This window comes from Seriola aureovittata, chromosome 12 (genome assembly GCF_021018895.1).
Source record: "Seriola aureovittata isolate HTS-2021-v1 ecotype China chromosome 12, ASM2101889v1, whole genome shotgun sequence".
Classification (NCBI taxonomy): domain Eukaryota; kingdom Metazoa; phylum Chordata; class Actinopteri; order Carangiformes; family Carangidae; genus Seriola; species Seriola aureovittata.
The window spans coordinates 18,463,422-18,482,013 of NC_079375.1; the positions used below are offsets into that span (position 1 = coordinate 18,463,422).

General features: G+C 34.1%; 1 protein-coding gene, 2 long non-coding RNA genes and 1 other non-coding gene across 4 annotated transcripts; 3 read left to right on the top strand and 1 right to left on the bottom strand.

The window, feature by feature from the left end:
* The first annotated feature begins 1,135 nt into the window (after positions 1 to 1,135).
* Positions 1,136 to 7,634, top strand: LOC130178327 (ceramide synthase 2-like). Its single transcript, XM_056390442.1, has 11 exons — positions 1,136 to 1,299; positions 1,892 to 2,068; positions 2,911 to 3,028; positions 3,381 to 3,499; positions 3,751 to 3,808; positions 3,911 to 3,961; positions 5,102 to 5,194; positions 5,482 to 5,610; positions 6,314 to 6,423; positions 6,521 to 6,674; positions 6,756 to 7,634. The coding sequence occupies exons 2-11, from the start codon at positions 1,902 to 1,904 to the stop codon at positions 6,972 to 6,974; spliced, it is 1,218 nt and encodes a 405-aa protein (XP_056246417.1). The 5' UTR covers positions 1,136 to 1,299; positions 1,892 to 1,901; the 3' UTR covers positions 6,975 to 7,634.
* On the bottom strand, positions 4,588 to 4,659 carry trnam-cau (transfer RNA methionine (anticodon CAU)). The gene has a single exon. It is a non-coding gene; the product is annotated as a tRNA-Met (tRNA).
* Positions 7,635 to 8,301: 667 nt separating the features above from the next.
* On the top strand, positions 8,302 to 10,531 carry LOC130178280 (uncharacterized). Its single transcript, XR_008829138.1, has 3 exons — positions 8,302 to 9,207; positions 9,331 to 9,392; positions 10,462 to 10,531. It is a non-coding gene; the product is annotated as an uncharacterized LOC130178280 (long non-coding RNA).
* Positions 10,530 to 11,680, top strand: LOC130178281 (uncharacterized). The gene is made up of 2 exons (XR_008829139.1): positions 10,530 to 10,617; positions 10,720 to 11,680. It is a non-coding gene; the product is annotated as an uncharacterized LOC130178281 (long non-coding RNA).
* Positions 11,681 to 18,592: the final 6,912 nt, after the last annotated feature.

Below are 18,592 nucleotides of genomic sequence, written 5' to 3' on the forward strand. Positions count from 1 at the left end.
AATGTAACTTAAGAGCAAGACTATGTAATTTTTTTCTGAAAAGCTGCCAAAGCTGCAGTCAAGCTGTTAATGCTAAATGTTTAAATGTAGTATAACAGTAGAAAAAGCAGAGAATTTAGGTTCATAAACTCAGTGTTAGTTAAACAGGAATATCTAAAGTTTGCTAACCTTAGCTAACAATAAGCCAGGTACCACTGATGAGGTAAGGCTGTAACATCAAAATCCCTGAGTGGGTTCGAATCCTTATGAATTCAACTTTTTCATTTGTATTTATTTTGTATTGTATCATTTGTATTCAAGGGACGAATATGTTATTTCTTCCTTCAAAAGTTTAATATCAGCAGAGACAGAACATGAGAACAAGGTGTTTTGGTTTTACATCAGTGAACTGAATAGAAAACCAGATGATATGTAAAACGTAATGGAAATGAAAAGTTACACAGTTAACTGATAACACCAGATTATGGACCTGTGTGACTAAATATTACAAAGGCTGTTGTGACTGCTTAATTTATAGCATTTAAAGCCTAACTCAATATATTCATGATGAGAGTAAGTTTCAGGGCTAATATAATGCTAATTTTAGTCTAAACCATTAGGGTTTTTTTTGTTACAACACGGAATAAAACACTGATGCTCAGTCCTTTCTTGCCCATGCTTAGTTAATGGGTCATGAAACAGTGGCTTTGAGCAGGAGACGCCCCTGGTTTTTCATTATCCACTCAACCATCAAGCTGCACCTTCCTGTTGGAGAAAGACTGAGAATACCGGAAGTCTTCAGAATAAAGGTACAGATAAATTACCTGTGGAAACCACTGCTGGGGATTGACTGTGCAGAACTGCGGAGAAATGAGAAATTGAAGTGATTTTTTTTTTTGTGACAAAGTTGTAAATATTCCACGTATATATATATATATATATATATATATATATATATATATATACATATATAGTCGGTAAATATTTTATGATCGTGTCTCGTGCTCAGAAACATTACATCTACTTGCACAGGTTTCTTTGCAAAGTCGTTTTCATTTCGGTGCCTCAAATTGAAAACCCCAACGCCCTTTACTTATGGCTATTATTTTGACATTCGTAACTACAACTTCTGGTTATGGTGCCTAACTTGACGTCTGAACCGTGACGACTGAACGGTCCTCTTCTCTGGTGGCGTCGTTACGATTCAGTGGGGACCGAGGTACATCCCTGTCCAAAACAAAGCTGGAAGAAATTCACAGTTGAAGGTGGATTTTATCCTTCTGTCTGATCAGTCCTTTATTTCCATAGAGCTGCTGACAGGTGAGTTTCTACTCTGTAGAACATTTCTTTCAACTGTTTAAGTTGGTGGTTTCACTGTGAACGTGAATATACTGTTCTCCTAGACGCACTGCACTATTTGTTTGCTGTCTGCTTCACAGAAATAAGACGTGATATCCTGGGTAGAGGTGTACAATGTGTTTGTGGTACTTTTAGTTGAGTTTATGTTTTTTATTCTGGTGTTATAATAAGGTTTAGTGGTATTTGAAGCACTTTGTTTCAGAGCATTGTGAACTAAATGTGTGGTTGTTTTATGGCATTATTTACATAGTAATATTAGTAAAGGATGTTCAAATGCATTGTTTATGGCTCTGCTGTGACCTATAAATGATTTTTATGGCATTTTATATTATATGATGTAGCTAATATGACACTATGCGACCCATAAGCTCTCAAGATGTTTACATGTCAATAGTATTCCCCCCTTTTTTTTTTTTTATCTCTCTCATGTTTACCAAATCAAATCCAAGTCCCACACTTCTCAGACTGGGTTTACCTGGCTGAGGCTTAGATATGCAGAAACCTCATCATCTTCAACATGTTTACTTTTACTTCTTCATTCCTTCCTACCCAGCCACAGCAGAATGGACCTGCTGCCTGACGTGTGGAGGCAGGACTACTGGCTTCCTCCAGGTGTCACCTGGAAAGACATGGATCACCTGGCAGACTCTGACCGACCGCAACCCCTGGACCTCCTCATAGCTCTGCCCCTAGCACTGGGCTTTGTTGCCCTACGCTTTGTGTTTGAGAGGTACAACACACCTGATCCCTTTGTTCTGTGAAGATGTTTATACAGGAAGGACCATTGTCCTCTGCAGTGGCGTGTGTGGCTTTGACAATTAAACACTTTGTCCTGCCTAACCTGAAATGATACTCACATCCCTCTTAAGAAACACAATCATCTGATGTTTTTTTTTTTACAATTGCAAAAGCCGGTATTATTTGAATTGGCTCCAAAATGTCATGCAGCATTTCCTCAAGCATCCAGTATCTACGGAGGTCATTGTATTTGTAAGAGGATATCAACTGTGGGGCAGTGAGCAGGTGTTTCGGCAGAGCAGGCATTGTTATCATCAGGAAAAAAGCCTTTGGGGACTAGAAGGAGAGAGACTGACAGAGAGAAAGAGAATGAAGGGACAGAATTAGGAGTGGTGTTGTCTAAACTGAAGATTTTCAATGGTTATTTTAAATAATTGTTATATTATTAAAAGTTATTTTACATTATAGCTATAGACCAAATTCTGTTTGCATGGAATGGTTTCTCCTCATCTGATTCTATTTAGTTTTACTTTGTTTTCCAATGTCAAATGAAACAGACACACATTTATATCATTCTTACACATTTCACAAAATATCACATATTATTAGATTGGAACATACTGTTCATATCTAAATTAATTTCACATCATGCTTGGTTATATATACATGCATATTCAAATACATTACATGAATGCGCGCTGGTTTAGAGTTGCTTTTGACTCTTAAATGGCTTATTATGTACAGTATGTAACTGGGGGCTGGTTCTCTGACTATCCCACAGTGGGTGTTATATCATCATTTGTGTTAGCTGTCCTTTGTTCTACCTGCCCCTAGGTTTTTTGCCCCACCCATGGGCAGATGTTTGGGTGTAAGGAATAGATTGCAAGTGACCGCTGCCCCCTCCCCAAAGCTGGAGTCTTTTTACACCAAGAGGAGCAGACAGCCGACACAGGTTAGTCTGACAAGGTTTCAACAGGTAATCAAACATGCTTTCTTGCCTGTTAATTACCTCACCAGCCCCCAGAATTATCTTGCTACCCCTAGGCTGAGAACTAGTAGACTAAACTACTTCACTGTATATAAAGTAGTTAAAACTAGCTCCACCCTGACCAGCTACAAATGTAAAATGCTACACACACTCATGCATCAGTATTAAAGATGTAATTATGTAACATCTAATAATGTATCAGACACAGGATAGTACTTAACACCAGCGTAACTTAACACCAGTTGCACACTGATTTGGTGAAGTTGAGAAAATCTGATGGAAGAGAAAATATTTCTCTTGCGTTCTCTTGTTTCAGAGTGAAATTGTTAGTTTGATGTCGCTGTGCGGTAAAACCCAGAGGCAGATTGAAACCTGGTTCCGTTGTCGCAGGAACCAAGACAGGCCCTGTCAAACCAAGAAGTTTGGTGAAGCTGCGTAAGTGCTTTCTCTCCACAACCCTTTCATTGCTCAGTTCACAGATGACTTCCCTCAAGAACACTTCCTCCACCACCCACTGCAAAAATCCAAAGCAGGCTGTGGAAAAAAAAAACTAAGTATACAAGAATGACAACTGGAGAATGAGACGCCCCTTTCAAACTCTATTAACTGATTTATATTTTTATAGTGTCTGTCCTTCTCCTTCAGGGTTCAGAATATCTGATCTTATGCGTTGTGTTATTTTGCAGTTGGAGGTTCTTTTTCTACATCACAGCCTTTGTGGCTGGACTAGCCTGCTTGGTTGATGTGAGTATGAGTTTGAAAAAGCTTTACAAAAATAATGTAGAAATAAATTACTACTTTTCCTGCTAAAAAAAAAAAAAAACATCACTTGTAACTTCTCTACAGAGACCCTGGTTCTGGGACCGCAGCGAATGTTGGAGGAAGTATCCAGTACAGGTGAGAACAATACTTACACCACCTCACTGAGTTTACCTTGTTGAAATAGTTTTCAGTAATGTCTGTCTCTCTCGTCAGGAAAGTGAAGTGAGGCAAAATAAGATTACATTCCTACACGTAAGGAAAAAGCCACATGTAGTATGTGGAAGTTGTTGCATCCTATATATAGATAATCTTTGTATGTGTACTCTGACTGACATCTGAGTTTGAAAGAAAGAGATCGAATCTGCTTTAAAAAAGGAAATGTAAACAAGCACAATGTAGTGAAATCTGTTTCCTCATTCATATGACAGAGAGCAATGAACACCCTGTTAAATTTTTATTTAAATTCATTTACTCATCTTCTAGGTAAATAAATCTAAACGAGCTGTAGCTGTAGTAGTTGAAGTGTATTTGCATAACTAAAACTTTAAAGCTAATGATTATTATTATTATTATTATTATTATTATTAATAATAATAATTCATCTGCCAAGTATTGTCTTGATTAAGCAATTAACTGTTTGGTCAATAAAAAGTCAGAATTTGAAAACTACACATTCCCAAAAGTAACATCTTCAGGCATCTTCCTTTGTCTGACGAACAGTCGTAATGATAAAACACAGTCTCATTGTGAAACTATTGTTATAGCAGAGGATGGTTTCGATCCATCGACCTCTGGGTTATGGGCCCAGCACGCTTCCGCTGCGCCACTCTGCTACACATCTCACACATGACTCAAAGCCACATTACCTGTCTTGAGGCAGTTTCCTTATCCATTAGGTCACTAGAACCAGTAAATGTATGGGTTATTGATTAAATAACGATTATCAAAATATTTACAGATTCATATTCTGTCCATTGACTAATGAATTATTCAACTAATCATTTTCAGCTGTACTTGCCCTTTCTTAAAAACAATGTGCTTTATAAACAACATTTGATGATACAAATTGTTACAGAAAAGATGAACTACAGCTCCCAACTGATCTTTCTAATTGATACTTTGAGTTTTATTTAGTAAAAATGCTTCAAACTCTCCAGCTGTTAATCAGTGTTGGCTGATATGGCTCTATTTGTGGACCACAAGTAAACGTTCAGGTGTTTGTGAATCACTTTTCATTGACTTTTTATAATAATAACAACAATGTTTGCTCCACAGCCCATGGAGAGAGCTCATTACTGGTACTACATGTTGGAGCTGGGTTTTTATGGCTCTCTGCTGCTGCGGATCTCTGTTGACATCAAGAGGAAGGTGAGGACCTCAACATTCATTCATTCAGTCATTAATCTAATACAACTGTCTCCCTCCCGGTTAACAACACAACACATTTGTCCTTTAGAGAAGTACGCAAATAAAGATGTTAAAGAGAAACAATTTTATACATCACTTGTGATTCAATGAGAAACTTCTTTATGTGTCACTTATTAACAAGTGGTTAATAAGTGACTATAAGGAGGAGAATGTTAAATTATTCTGTTGACATATGAAGGGCATTATGTTTTACTGAGTAGATACTACGTATATGTTTGCTTTGCCAGGATTTTAAAGAACAGGTGATCCACCATTTGGCCACCATCTTCTTGCTTAGTTTCTCCTACTGTGCCAACTACATTCGCATCGGCACGTTGGTCATGCTGCTTCACGACTCCTCTGACATCCTGCTTGAGGTAACTCGATGTAACTGTGGTTGGACTCAAAAGAACAACTTGTACCTTCAGAGTCCTGTGTCATCAATTCACGCTCTAGAGCCATAGCTTAACAGACACACGGGACCTTACAAATAAAATTAGTCTCTCCAGAGCATGTGACCATGGCTTCATCTCCCCATTGGCCATTTTTCTGGCTCTGCGCAGACGCAACAAAATGAGAGGAGCTGACTGTCTGAATGTTGTAAGCTGCACTCAGAGGTTCACGCTGTGCTTGAGGCTGTTCTTATAAAATCTATCTATGTAGTGTCCTGCAGGAAGCTGAACTTATTTCGTCAGGCAGATCCTGTGACTGAGTCCTGATAGCTAAAAGCACTTCAGAAGCCTGAGGTGACCTTTGTTTACCTGTGCAAAACAAATGACGCTACATGAGAGATGGGTTAAACACAAAGACACAGTAACTATACATATCCTTGTTCTGTATTATGTGGAGCTCTGCTTATGACACAGACTTGTTTTCATCATAATTGAGCTGAAGTTAATTTGTTGACGACATGTTTCCTGTTTCTCTGTTATCCTGAGTCCTGTGTGGGCTCAGTAACTCTTTTTGCATAATTCTTCAACTAAGTTTTTTCTCAATGTGGTGAGGCCACTTCATGTGGTTTGTATTGTGTGCTTGATTTAATCAGTCATATCATATTCAATCATAATCATATTTTTCCAGTCCGCCAAGATGTTCAACTACGGCACTGGCTGGAGGAAAACGTGTGACACACTGTTCGTCGTCTTTGCTGGGGTCTTCCTTGTGACTCGACTGGTGATTTTCCCCAGCAAGTACGTTTTTCTCCTGAGATGTTTTTCCAGTTTTGTGAATTAGATGCTTAACTACTTAATGCAGCATGGGTGACTCTGATTATGTGATTGCTTGCAGAATCATCCATACCACCCTGGTCTTGTCCATGGAGGTCTTTGAACCCTTTGTCGGCTACTACTTATTCAACACCCTGCTGATGGTGCTGCAGGCTCTTCACATCTTCTGGGCTGGCTTAATCTTGCGCATGGTCTATAAGTTCCTGAAAGGCAAGGTGAGAATCAGGGAGTCAGTTGACGCTAAGTTTTCAGCTTTGTCACACATGTTTAAACCTTGTATCTGCTTCTGCCCGCAGCTGGAAAAAGACGAACGCAGTGATGAAGAGAGTGAGGTAGAAGAAGAGGAGGAGGATAAGGGAGGAGAGGAAAATGTGGATCGAGATGGAGATTATTGTTGGGAGAGAAGCAAAGACACCCTGAACTCTAAACTGTCTATGCTGACCAACAGCTGTGTCCTAAATAACTTGACGAACCACAGGGCATCCGTAGCTGACAGAATGCGTAAAGCTCAGTAGAGACTTGATGTTTTTACATTTCGCCCCGGTTTTGCTATCTCAGTCATATACAACAGTGCTATGGTTTATATATCAAATGATATAAGATCACCCTCTACACTACAAGTATTTCATGCTGATGGGACTCATTAGACAAGTAAAGGGGTGAGAGTTTAATTGTTAATCATTGTAAAAGTGCTGACATAGAAGAGGATGGTTTCCAACACACTTCTGATGCACCACTCCCTGGCTTAGGAGGCCAAAGCCTGATCCATTAGGCCACTGGGGCTGTTGCAGCTGCTGGGGAGCCACTGTGCACAGGTCGGCATTCAGTGGTAGTAACACAGACATTATAATCTTTTTTTATTCACTTTTCAATGGACAGGAATGACAATCTTTGTGTGAATTCAAGAAATTATCAAACTGTTCAGTGCCTACTGACATACACTGCAGACTGTTTTTACACTGTTTTTCATTGACTTCACAGAGCAGATACCTGACAACAAAAAAAGTGATTGTAACTAAAAAATAATAAAAAACAAAACAAAAGCTGTAGTTTGTTGTATTTTTCTGAAGTAACTTGCAGTGTAGACATAAGTGTTTGTTTAATGTTGTGAAATAATGAAATTACACATGCAGTAGACATTTAAATGCTGGAAATAAAGTTGTCATTTTACTCTTTCTATGTCTCTTGGGATTATTTAAGACAATGAAACAGTTTTGATATGATTCAGTAAAATTGCATTGTTTGATTCACAGCTCTTTTAAGTCATACATACTCAGTCCATCACTAGACATGTTTGTAATAGTTTACAAGTAGCTAAAACTATACCATTATAATTCAGCTTTTTGTATTTCACAAGTTGTATTTAGTCGAGGCTTTTAACCTTTGCTGTTAATAACATGAAGCATAGCAGGTTCAGTATTCCCCACAGACATACAAGCGACACAGTAATGCATGTTTTTATGAATTTTATAGTACCATTATTACTTATAATTTGCTGATAAATAAATGTGCCTACATCACGTGTAACCACAGACTGTGAAACTGTGTCATTTCTTCTGTGCCACAGTACCATCTGGTGGCTCGTGCTTGGTGCTTTCCTCAAAGCTTTATAGTCCAGCTGTAATGGGTGTTTTTTATTAGTGTCAGCGATGATGGGATAGAGTTTAGTTGCGTACAATAACTGTTTGTTTGATGAAATAAACCAAAATAAAGTAAGTAAGGATGGAGCCGCTGTAATCGCAATCAACGATCTTAATCTCCATCTGCATTGATTTCGCTAAGATTTTATTGTGAAGGTCCTGACCGGAAGTTGTGATTTTTATCTTCCGCTGCTGTGACGCCTTCTCCGGATGTTTGCTCGCCGCCATTGTAGACCTACAATGCTGTTTACAAATTGTGTTGCAACTAATCTGATTTGTTGCTCAGTTCATATGGAGCATACATTTGGACAGCGCTGTTATTTCTTCCCGAGAGGCTTTATATAAGTGTTTTAATTAGAAAGTTCAGTCGCTGCTAACCAGCTAGCTCTGGCTCGCTCCACCTCGGCTGTCCTGCCTGCAGCAGGTCTCGGGTTAACAGCGACTGAACTTTTAAATTTAAAAATATAGCAGCTTTTAATCTTTACGATTCAACTGAAAAGTAAACCAAGTGCCAAAGTAAAATCATCCATAATGTAAGAGTTAGATCGCCCACCCTTTTGTGAACATATGTACGTTAGGTAAGCAGCAGACGACGCTGAAGTTAGTTTCCGATTCGGCAGTGAAGGGGAAAGTGAAGAGGATTTAACTAAACCCAATCCTCCGTTTATTGCACCTCTTACTGCATCTAGACCACATAAGACCAGGTCTAGATCTAAAACCACTGGACCCAGACTTGTCAAATGTGTTGTAGATTAAACCCCCGAGAGCCTAAAGACTCTTTAAAATACAGTTTCTGATTTGTGAAACCTTTATTCTATAACAGTTCACTGTTTTTTTCTGCATTTGCCGAATCAGAAGCCAACTTCAGCGTTTTAAGCAGCAGAAGTTTTAAATGGGTTTTAAATTAATGATGAATTGATCTTTTGTTCTTTTCATAGACAGCAGACAGAGAGTAGTTTGATTTAAAGTCCTTCTTTCACTTAAAGGGAAACTTTAAAAAAAATCCTTTCCAGGATTCCTGAACCTGCAGTTGGAGCTGTGTGAGGCCAGCTCCTCTGAAACTGATGGGAGGTTCGTGCTTAACTTGCACCTGACTGAGTTAATCATGGTAAGTGAAATGAATTTCAAGTTTTAAAAAAACTTATTCAATACAGTATTGTGAAAGCAAATGTCCTGATTTTCACTGCAATGGAAAGTTTATTTTATTAAGTATAATTATTTGTTTTCATAGGGACTCCAGAGCCCACCTCAGGCCAGTAGCACCTTATGGTCCCCTACAACTAGAAAGAATTGGTAAGTCATGGGCATTACCACATCTGTATGAATTAAATAAAGAGTCAAAAGGATTTTGAACTTGTAAAGTGATGTTCACAAATAATTCCAATTGTAGTTGTAAATCAACCTTTGTAAACCTGTAAAATAAATCTCATGTTTGTACGTGTGAAGACGTGTAGAAGAGACTTGTATTTGTTAAAAGACATTGTGATTAAAATTTTTTAAGAAATGACATAAGTGGTGGGGTAACACAACGACACTGAAAGAAGTGCTTTTGTCAATGTCTGTGTACAGATAAAGTGCAGAAATCGGATTGGATTCTGCTTTGTGATTGGATTGTCCTTGTCCAGCTAGATTCAGGTGTAAAAATAGGAGTCAAAATACTACTACTACTAATTTGCTACACATTCCAACAGAATTGTATCATAAACTAGAGTGAAATCCATCAGCATATTGTGGTTGTTTTAAAAGCTGTATAGCTTTGGTCCATAAAGTGATACATCAGAGTTGTCACTGAATTGTTCCTCATTACTTCATCATTATGTCACAATGAGTTCCTTCACAACAAATCAGAGACAGCAACTTTCCAAACAAGTATTTTAATTATAATATTCAAGCCAAACACACTGTGTGTATGTGTGTGTGTGTGTGTGTGTGTGTCTCACATCCACCTTATTTTTTGATTCATTAGTGATGACAACTTAAAAAAATAAGTGTAATAAACTGATTCATTTTAACTCATCTTAATCATTTAACCATGGATCTTTGTGGAAAGGCAATTACACAAAGTACAAACTGTTAGCTAGGGGAAAAGCAAGCTTGCTAGCATTGTACATTGATGAATGCATTAAATGATTTCATTATAAGACTGCAAAATAATAAAATGTTAAATGATAAAGGGAAAGAATACTTTCTAAATGCATTGTATGTCTAATTGATTGATCTGTCAAACAGACATCTCTTAGTATTCTTTCTTAACAGGTGCTTCCCACCAGGGAGTTTCTCTACGATGAGGTGTAATTCAGGCAAATTTTAGTTGCCTGAAGAAGACAAGTAAAGTTTATCAGAGTTTATTATGTTCTTACAGCTGCTGTAAGGGGGCAGAGGAGTTGGCCTTCCTCATCCAGAATCTCCACGTCACCCTGGATGTCCAGTTGGTCATTAGAAAGCCAAGTGCTGGCCAGCCCGAGGTTGAAGGCTCAGACCAACTTCCAGCTCTTTGAATCAAATTAAGGACTCAGTGGTAAGAGTTTGTCATAAAGCTGTATTATAATCTGTACTTTGATTTATCTTTTAATGAAAGCTGAAAATCCTAAAACAGTCTGTGTTTGTCTGTGTGTTCCAGGTGCTGGCCAGACTCTGCCTTCAGCAAAGGGGCTGTCCTTGGTACAGGTGGGCTTTAACTTTAATGTCCCAGAGGAGCAGCCTGGGCCCTTCAGCAGGGGTCTGCCTCCTCCAAACGACGAAAGCCTGGCCCCTCATCTAGCGCTGTTGGTCCTCCTCTCGCTCCAGTGCCGCTCCTCCCCTCTTCTGTCCAGCCCCCTCCTCTGCCTGGACTACGTGTACTCAAGACCAGAGCCTACAGGAAGAGGAAGGCGGCTGAAGCTGCTGTGGCAGGGCATGGTCCGCTGCCAGGAGGAAAAACCTGCTGGCAGCCAACATCACACACCTGCAGCATGTGTGGCCAACCCAAAAGGATTGACACTGACCACACTCATATTGCAGTGGTGTCACACTGTGAGACTGTTAGTGGAAAGACTGCAGAGGTGTGGAGGGAAGAGATGAAGGACAACTTTTATTTACATTAATTTACATTATTATTATTATAATAATAATTATTATTATTATTATATTTTATTTGATGCATTTGGACTGTTGTTTGTGTCAACTGATGTCTTATGATGATCTCAGTCCAGTTTTCCCTCTCTTTTGGCCTATTTATGGTTTATTTCTTTCAAATTATGTCTACCTTAAATTAATCTTCACTTGTTGGTTTATTTGACCTAAAACTTGTTACTAAAGCAAATTGTTTTAATTTAGAACCAGAAGTAGTTAAGTTGTATCCTGTATTTAATTATGTTCTTAACAGGATAAGCAGAACCCTGGTGAATGTTTGAGAGAGATTCCTTTGTTTCTTTGGATGTCTTAAGAATGTAAGATGTTTTAGTTACCCTTTCTATATTATTTTTGTGGTATTCATGGCAAGGTATTTACTTTTGTTTGTTGTATAGAAGAAAACATCCATCCACCCATTCTATCAACAGTTCCTTGCTGAATTTCCTGAACAAAATAAATGGTTAAATGGCTCTTAGATCCACGTGTTTAATGTGTATACCACTCAGAGGCTCTATGGTGCAGTTATGTAAAAGAGCATAGGCTCTTTACAGTCTTTTTACAATTATATTTGTAGCAACTATTCTGACCAGAAATTAACCACCCAGCTGGATCAAGAATTCAGTTCAGAGTAAATAACTTTTATATTACAAATAAGAAGTGTGACGTCCAATTAGTCTACATTACCATCTGTGGTATGGCTTGACTTAGACTACACATATAAACAACCATAAATACACAGACCTAATAGATGGCTCCAAGAGTATTATATTATTGTTACTTTGAAAATATTTCTAAATAAACGTATCATTCCACAATCTTCGCTTTTTTTGAAATCTTTATTGTTATTGATGGTTCATTTTGCATTACATGACTTGTGACATGTATGAAGGAAATAACATAATTGCAACACTTTATCAATAAATAAATGTGGAGTACTCATACTGGTTAAACTTTCAGTTTCAAAAGTCAAAACAATAAAAACTCAACATTAACTTGATTAATGTTAATGACAGAATTCAGTTGAAATCAATGAATGCACCCAAAATACAATTTTGTTATGAGAACATTTCTGTTCTAATCCTGTTATCTATATGATGTACACACACTCAAGTGAAGTTTTTATACAAAAAAAGCCTCACTATACTATGACATTTTTATGACTTTTTATGCCTCACTATACCATGACATTTTTATGGATTTTAATCCTTATTATACTATGACATTTTTTTTGACTTTCTATGCCTTACTATACTACAACATTTTCATGACATTTTATACCTTACTATACTATGACATTTTTATGACTTTTTATGCCTTACTATACTATAACATTTTTTTTGACTTTCTATGCCTTGCTATACTACAACATTTTCATGATGTTTTATACCTTACTATACTATGACATTTTTTTTTAACTTTCTATGCCTCGCTATACTATGACATTTTTTTGACTTTTCTATGACTTGCTATACAATGACATTTTTTTGACTTTTTAAACCTTACTATACTGTGACATTTTTTTGACTTTTCTATGCTTTACTATACTACGACATTTTGATGACGTTTTATACCTGTGGCAATTTTTTTGACTTTTCTATGACTTGCTATACTATGACATTTTTTTTTACTTTCTATGCCTCGCTATACTATAACATTTTGTTTTTACTTTTCTATGACTTGCTATACTATGACATTTTTTTGACTTTTTAATCCTTTCTATACTATGACATTTTTTTAGTTTTTATGACTTACTATACCATGACATTTTTTTTACTTTTATGCTTTGCATTTTTTTTGACTTTATATGCCTTGCTATACTATGACATTTTTTTGACCTTTTATGCTATATTATAGAATGACACTTTTTTTCACTTTCTATGTCTTACTATACTATGACATTTTCATGACTTTTTATGCCTTACTATACGATCACATTTTTATGACTTTTTATGCCTTGCTATATTATCACAGTTTGATGACTTTTTATGCCTTACTATACTATGATATTTTAATTACTTTTTATACCTTACTATAATAAGACATTTTTATGACTTTTTATGCCTTACTATACTAAGACATTTTTATGACTTATTATGTCTTACTATACTATGACATTTTTTTGACTTTTCTATGCTTTACTATACTGTGACATTTTTTAAAACTTTTTATGCCATATTATACTATGACTTTTTTTTTACTTTCTATGCCTGACTATACTATGACATTTTTATGACTTTTTATGCCTTACTATACTACATTTTTTTTTGACTTTTCTATGCCTTGCTATACTATGACATTTTTATGACTTTTTATGCCTTACTATACTACAACATTTTCATGACATTTTATACCTTACTGTACTATGACATTTTTATGACTTTTTATGCCTTACTATACTATGATATTTTTTTTTACTTTCTATGCCTTGCTATACTATGACATTTTTTTGACCTTTTATGCTATATTATAGAATGACACTTTTTTTCACTTTCTATGTCTTACTATACTATGACATTTTCATGACTTTTTATGCCTTACTATACTATCACATTTTTATGACTTTTTATGCCTTGCTATATTATCACATTTTGATGACTTTTTATGCCTTACTATACTATGATATTTTAATTACTTTTTATACCTTACTATAATAAGACATTTTTATGACTTTTTATGCCTTACTATACTAAGACATTTTTATGACTTCTTATGTCTTACTATACTATGACATTTTTTTGACTTTTCTATGCTTTACTATACTGTGACATTTTTTTAAAACTTTTTATGCCATATTATACTTTGACTTTTTTTTTACTTTCTATGCCTGACTATACTATGACATTTTTATGACTTTTTATGCCTTACTATAATAAGCATTTTGTATGGATTTTTATGCCTTACTATACTATGAAATTTTTATGACTTTTTATGCCTTACTATACTACAACATTTTTTTTTGACTTTTCTATACCTTACTGTACTATGACATTTTTATGACTTTTTATGCCTTACTATACTATGACATTTTTTTTTACTTTTCTATGCCTTGCTATACTACAACATTTTCATGTTGTTTATACCTTACTATACTATGACATTTTTTTTTACTTTTCTATGCCTTGCTATACTACGACATTTTCATGACGTTTTATACCTTATTATACTATGAAATTTTTATGACTTTTTATGCCTTGTTATACAATGATTTTTTTATAGCTTTTTAAGCCTTATATTACTATATTGGTTTCATGACGTTTTTATGTCTTACTATAGTACTTTGTTTTTCTGACTACTTATACCTTAATATACTATGACATTTTTTTTTACGTTTCTATGCCTTGCTATACTATGACGTTTTTATGCCTAACTATAGTATGACGTGTATTATGCCTCACTATACTTGGGGTTTTTTTACTTGTTATGCCTTCCTATACTATACTATTTTTATGACTTTTTATGCCTTACTATACTATGACATTTTTATGACTTTTTATGCTTACTATACTATCACATTTTTATGACTTTTTATGCCTTGCTATACTATGACATTCTTTTGACTTTTTGTGCCTTGCTATACTATGACATTTTTTTTACTTTCTATGCCTCGCTATACTATGACATTTTTTTGATCTTTTATGCCTTACTATACTATGACATTTTTTTTTGACTTTCTATGCCATACTATACTATGACTTTTTTTAACATTTCATGCCTTGTATTTTTTTTTGACTTTCTATGCCTTACTATACTATGATATTTTAATGACTTTTTATGCCTGACTGTAATAAGACATTTTCATGGCTTTTTATGCCTTACTATACTATCACATTTTTATGACTTTTTATGCCTTGCTATACTATGACATTTTTTTGAGTTTTCATGACTTACTATACTATGACATTTTTTTGGGCTTTTCTATGCCTTGCTATACTATGACATTTTTTTTTGACTTTTTATGCCATATTATACCATGACATTTTTTTTACTTTTATGCTTTGCATTTTTTTTTACTTTCTATGCCTTGCTATACTATGACATTTGCATGACTTTTCATGCCTTACTATACTATCACAATTAATGACTTTGTATGCCTTACTATATATATAACATTTTGATGACTTTTTATGCCTTACTATAATAAGACATTTTTATGACTTCTTATGTCTTACTATACTATGACATTTCTTGATACTTTTTTATGCCTTACTATACTATGACATTTTTTTGACTTTTTATGCCTTGCATTTTTTTTACTTTCTATGCCTTACTATAGTAAGACATTTTTATGACTTTTTATGCCTTACTATACTATGACATTTTTATGACTTTTTATGCCTTACTATACTATCACATTTTTTTTACTTTTCTACGCCTTACTATACTACAACATTTTCATGACATTTTTTTTTAACTTTTAGGCCATATTATACTATGACATTTTCTTTACTCTCTATGCATTATTATACTATGACATTTTTTTGACTTTCTATGCCTTACTATACTATGACATTTTTACGACTTTTTATGCCTCACTATACTGTGACATTTTCATGACTTTCTATGCCTCGCTATACTATGACATTTTTTTTACTTTTCTATGCCTTGCTATACTATGAAAATTTTTTTGACTTTTTAAGCCTTATTGTGCTATGACATTTTTTTTCGTTTCTATGCTTTGCTATACTATGACATTTTTTTTACTTTTCTATGCCTTACTATACTATGATATTTTAATGACTTTTTGTGCCTTGCTATACTATGACATTTTTTTTTACTTTCTATGCCTCGCTATACTATGACATTTTTTTTGACTTTCTATGCCATACTATACTATGACCTTTTTTTTACATTTCATGCCTTGTATTTTTTTTTGACTTTCTATGCCTTACTATACTATGATATTTTAATGACTTTTTGTGCCTTGCTATACTATGACATTTTTTTTACTTTCTATGCCTCGCTATACTATCGCATTTTTATGACTTTTCATGATTTACTATACTATGACATTTTTTGGGGCTTTTCTATGCCTTGCTATACTATGACATTTTTTGACTTTTTATGCCATATTATACCATGACATTTTTTTGACTTTTATGCCTTGCATTTTTTTTGACTTTCCATGCCTTGCTATACTATGACATTTTTTTTCACTTTCTATGCTATATTATAGTATGACATTTTTTTGACTCTCTATTTCTTACTATACTATGACATTTTCATGACGTTTTATGCCTTGCTATACTATGACATTTTCATGACTTTTCATGCCTTACTATACTATCACAATTAATGACTTTGTATGCCTTACTATATATATAACATTTTGATGACTTTTTATGCCTTACTATAATAAGACATTTTTATGACTTCTTATGTCTTACTATACTATGACATTTCTTGATACTTTTCTATGCCTTACTATACTATGACATTTTTTTTACTTTCTATGCCATACTATACTATGAATTTTTTTTTACATTTCATGCCTTGTATTTTTTTTTGACTTTCTATGCCTTACTATACTATGATATTTTAATGACTTTTTATGCCTGACTGTAATAAGACATTTTCATGGCTTTTTATGCCTTACTATACTATCGCATTTTTATGACTTTTTATGCCTTGCTATACTATGACATTTTTTTGAGATTTCATGATTTACTATACTATGACATTTTTTGGGGCTTTTCTATGCCTTACTATACTATGACATTTTTTGACTTTTTATGCCATATTATACCATGACATTTTTTTTACTTTTATGCTTTGCATTTTTTTTTACTTTCTATGCCTTGCTATACTATGACATTTGCATGACTTTTCATGCCTTACTATACTATCACAATTAATGACTTTGTATGCCTTACTATATATATAACATTTTGATGACTTTTTATGCCTTACTATAATAAGACATTTTTATGACTTTTTATGCCTTACTATACTATGACATTTTCTTTGACTTTTTATGCCTTACTATACTATGACATTTTTATGACTTTTTATGCCTTGCATTTTTTTTACTTTCTATGCCTTACTATAGTAAGACATTTTTATGACTTTTTATGCCTTACTATACTATGACATTTTTATGACTTTTTATGCCTTACTATACTATCACATTTTTTTTTTACTTTTCTACGCCTTACTATACTATGACATTTTTTTTAACTTTTAGGCCATATTATACTATGACATTTTCTTTACTCTCTATGCATTATTATACTATGACATTTTTTTGACTTTCTATGCCTTACTATACTATGACATTTTTACGACTTTTTATGCCTCACTATACTGTGACATTTTCATGACTTTCTATGCCTCGCTATACTATGACATTTTTTTTACTTTTCTATGCCTTGCTATACTATGAAATTTTTTTGACTTTTTAAGCCTTATTGTGCTATGACATTTTTTTTCGTTTTTATGCTTTGCTATACTATGACATTTTTTTTTACTTTTCTATGCCTTACTATAGTATGACATTTTTTTTTACTTTTTATGCCATATTATACCATGACTTTTTTTGACTTTTTATGCCATATTATACTATGAAATTTTTTAAAAACTTTTTATTCTTTGCTATACTACAACATTTTCATGACATTTTATACCTTACTATACTATGACATTTTTATGACTTTTTATGCCTTACTATAAATGACATTTTTATGGCTTTTTATGCCTTATTATATTATATTGGTTTTATGACGTTTTTATGCCTTACTATAAATGACATTTTTATGGCTTTTTATGCCTTATTATATTATATTGGTTTTATGACGTTTTTATGCCTTGCTATACTATGAATTTTTTTTTGACTTTTCTATACCTTACTATGCTATGACATTTCTTTGACTTTTTAGGCCATATTATACTATGACATTTTTTTTACTTTCTATGCCTTACTATACTATGACATTTTTATGACTTTTTATGCCTCAGTATACTAAGACATTTTTATGGCGTTCTATGCCTTGCTATACTATGACATTTTTTTTTACTTTTCTATGCCTTGCTATACTATGACATTTTTTTGACTTTTCTATGCCTTGCTATACTATGATGTTTTTATGAGTTTTCATGACTTACTATACTATGACATTTTTTTGGGCTTTTCTATGCCTTGCTATACTATGACATTTTTTTTTGACTTTTTATGCCATATTATACCATGACATTTTTTTTACTTTTTATGCTTTGCATTTTTTTGACTTTCTATGCCTTGCTATACTATGACATTTGCATGACTTTTCATGCCTTACTATACTATCACAATTAATGACTTTGTATGCCTTACTATATATATAACATTTTGATGACTTTTTATGCCTTACTATAATAAGACATTTTTATGACTTCTTATGTCTTACTAT

Excerpts from the sequence above, each read along its gene's own strand:
- LOC130178327 (XM_056390442.1), top strand. The coding sequence starts at position 1,902 with ATGGACCTGCTGCCTGACGTGTGGAGGCAGGACTACTGGCTTCCTCCA. Across the intron at positions 3,029-3,380 it reads GGAGCAGACAGCCGACACAG|AGTGAAATTGTTAGTTTGAT; the intron begins GTTAGTCTGACA and ends CTCTTGTTTCAG. Across the intron at positions 5,611-6,313 it reads CCTCTGACATCCTGCTTGAG|TCCGCCAAGATGTTCAACTA; the intron begins GTAACTCGATGT and ends ATATTTTTCCAG.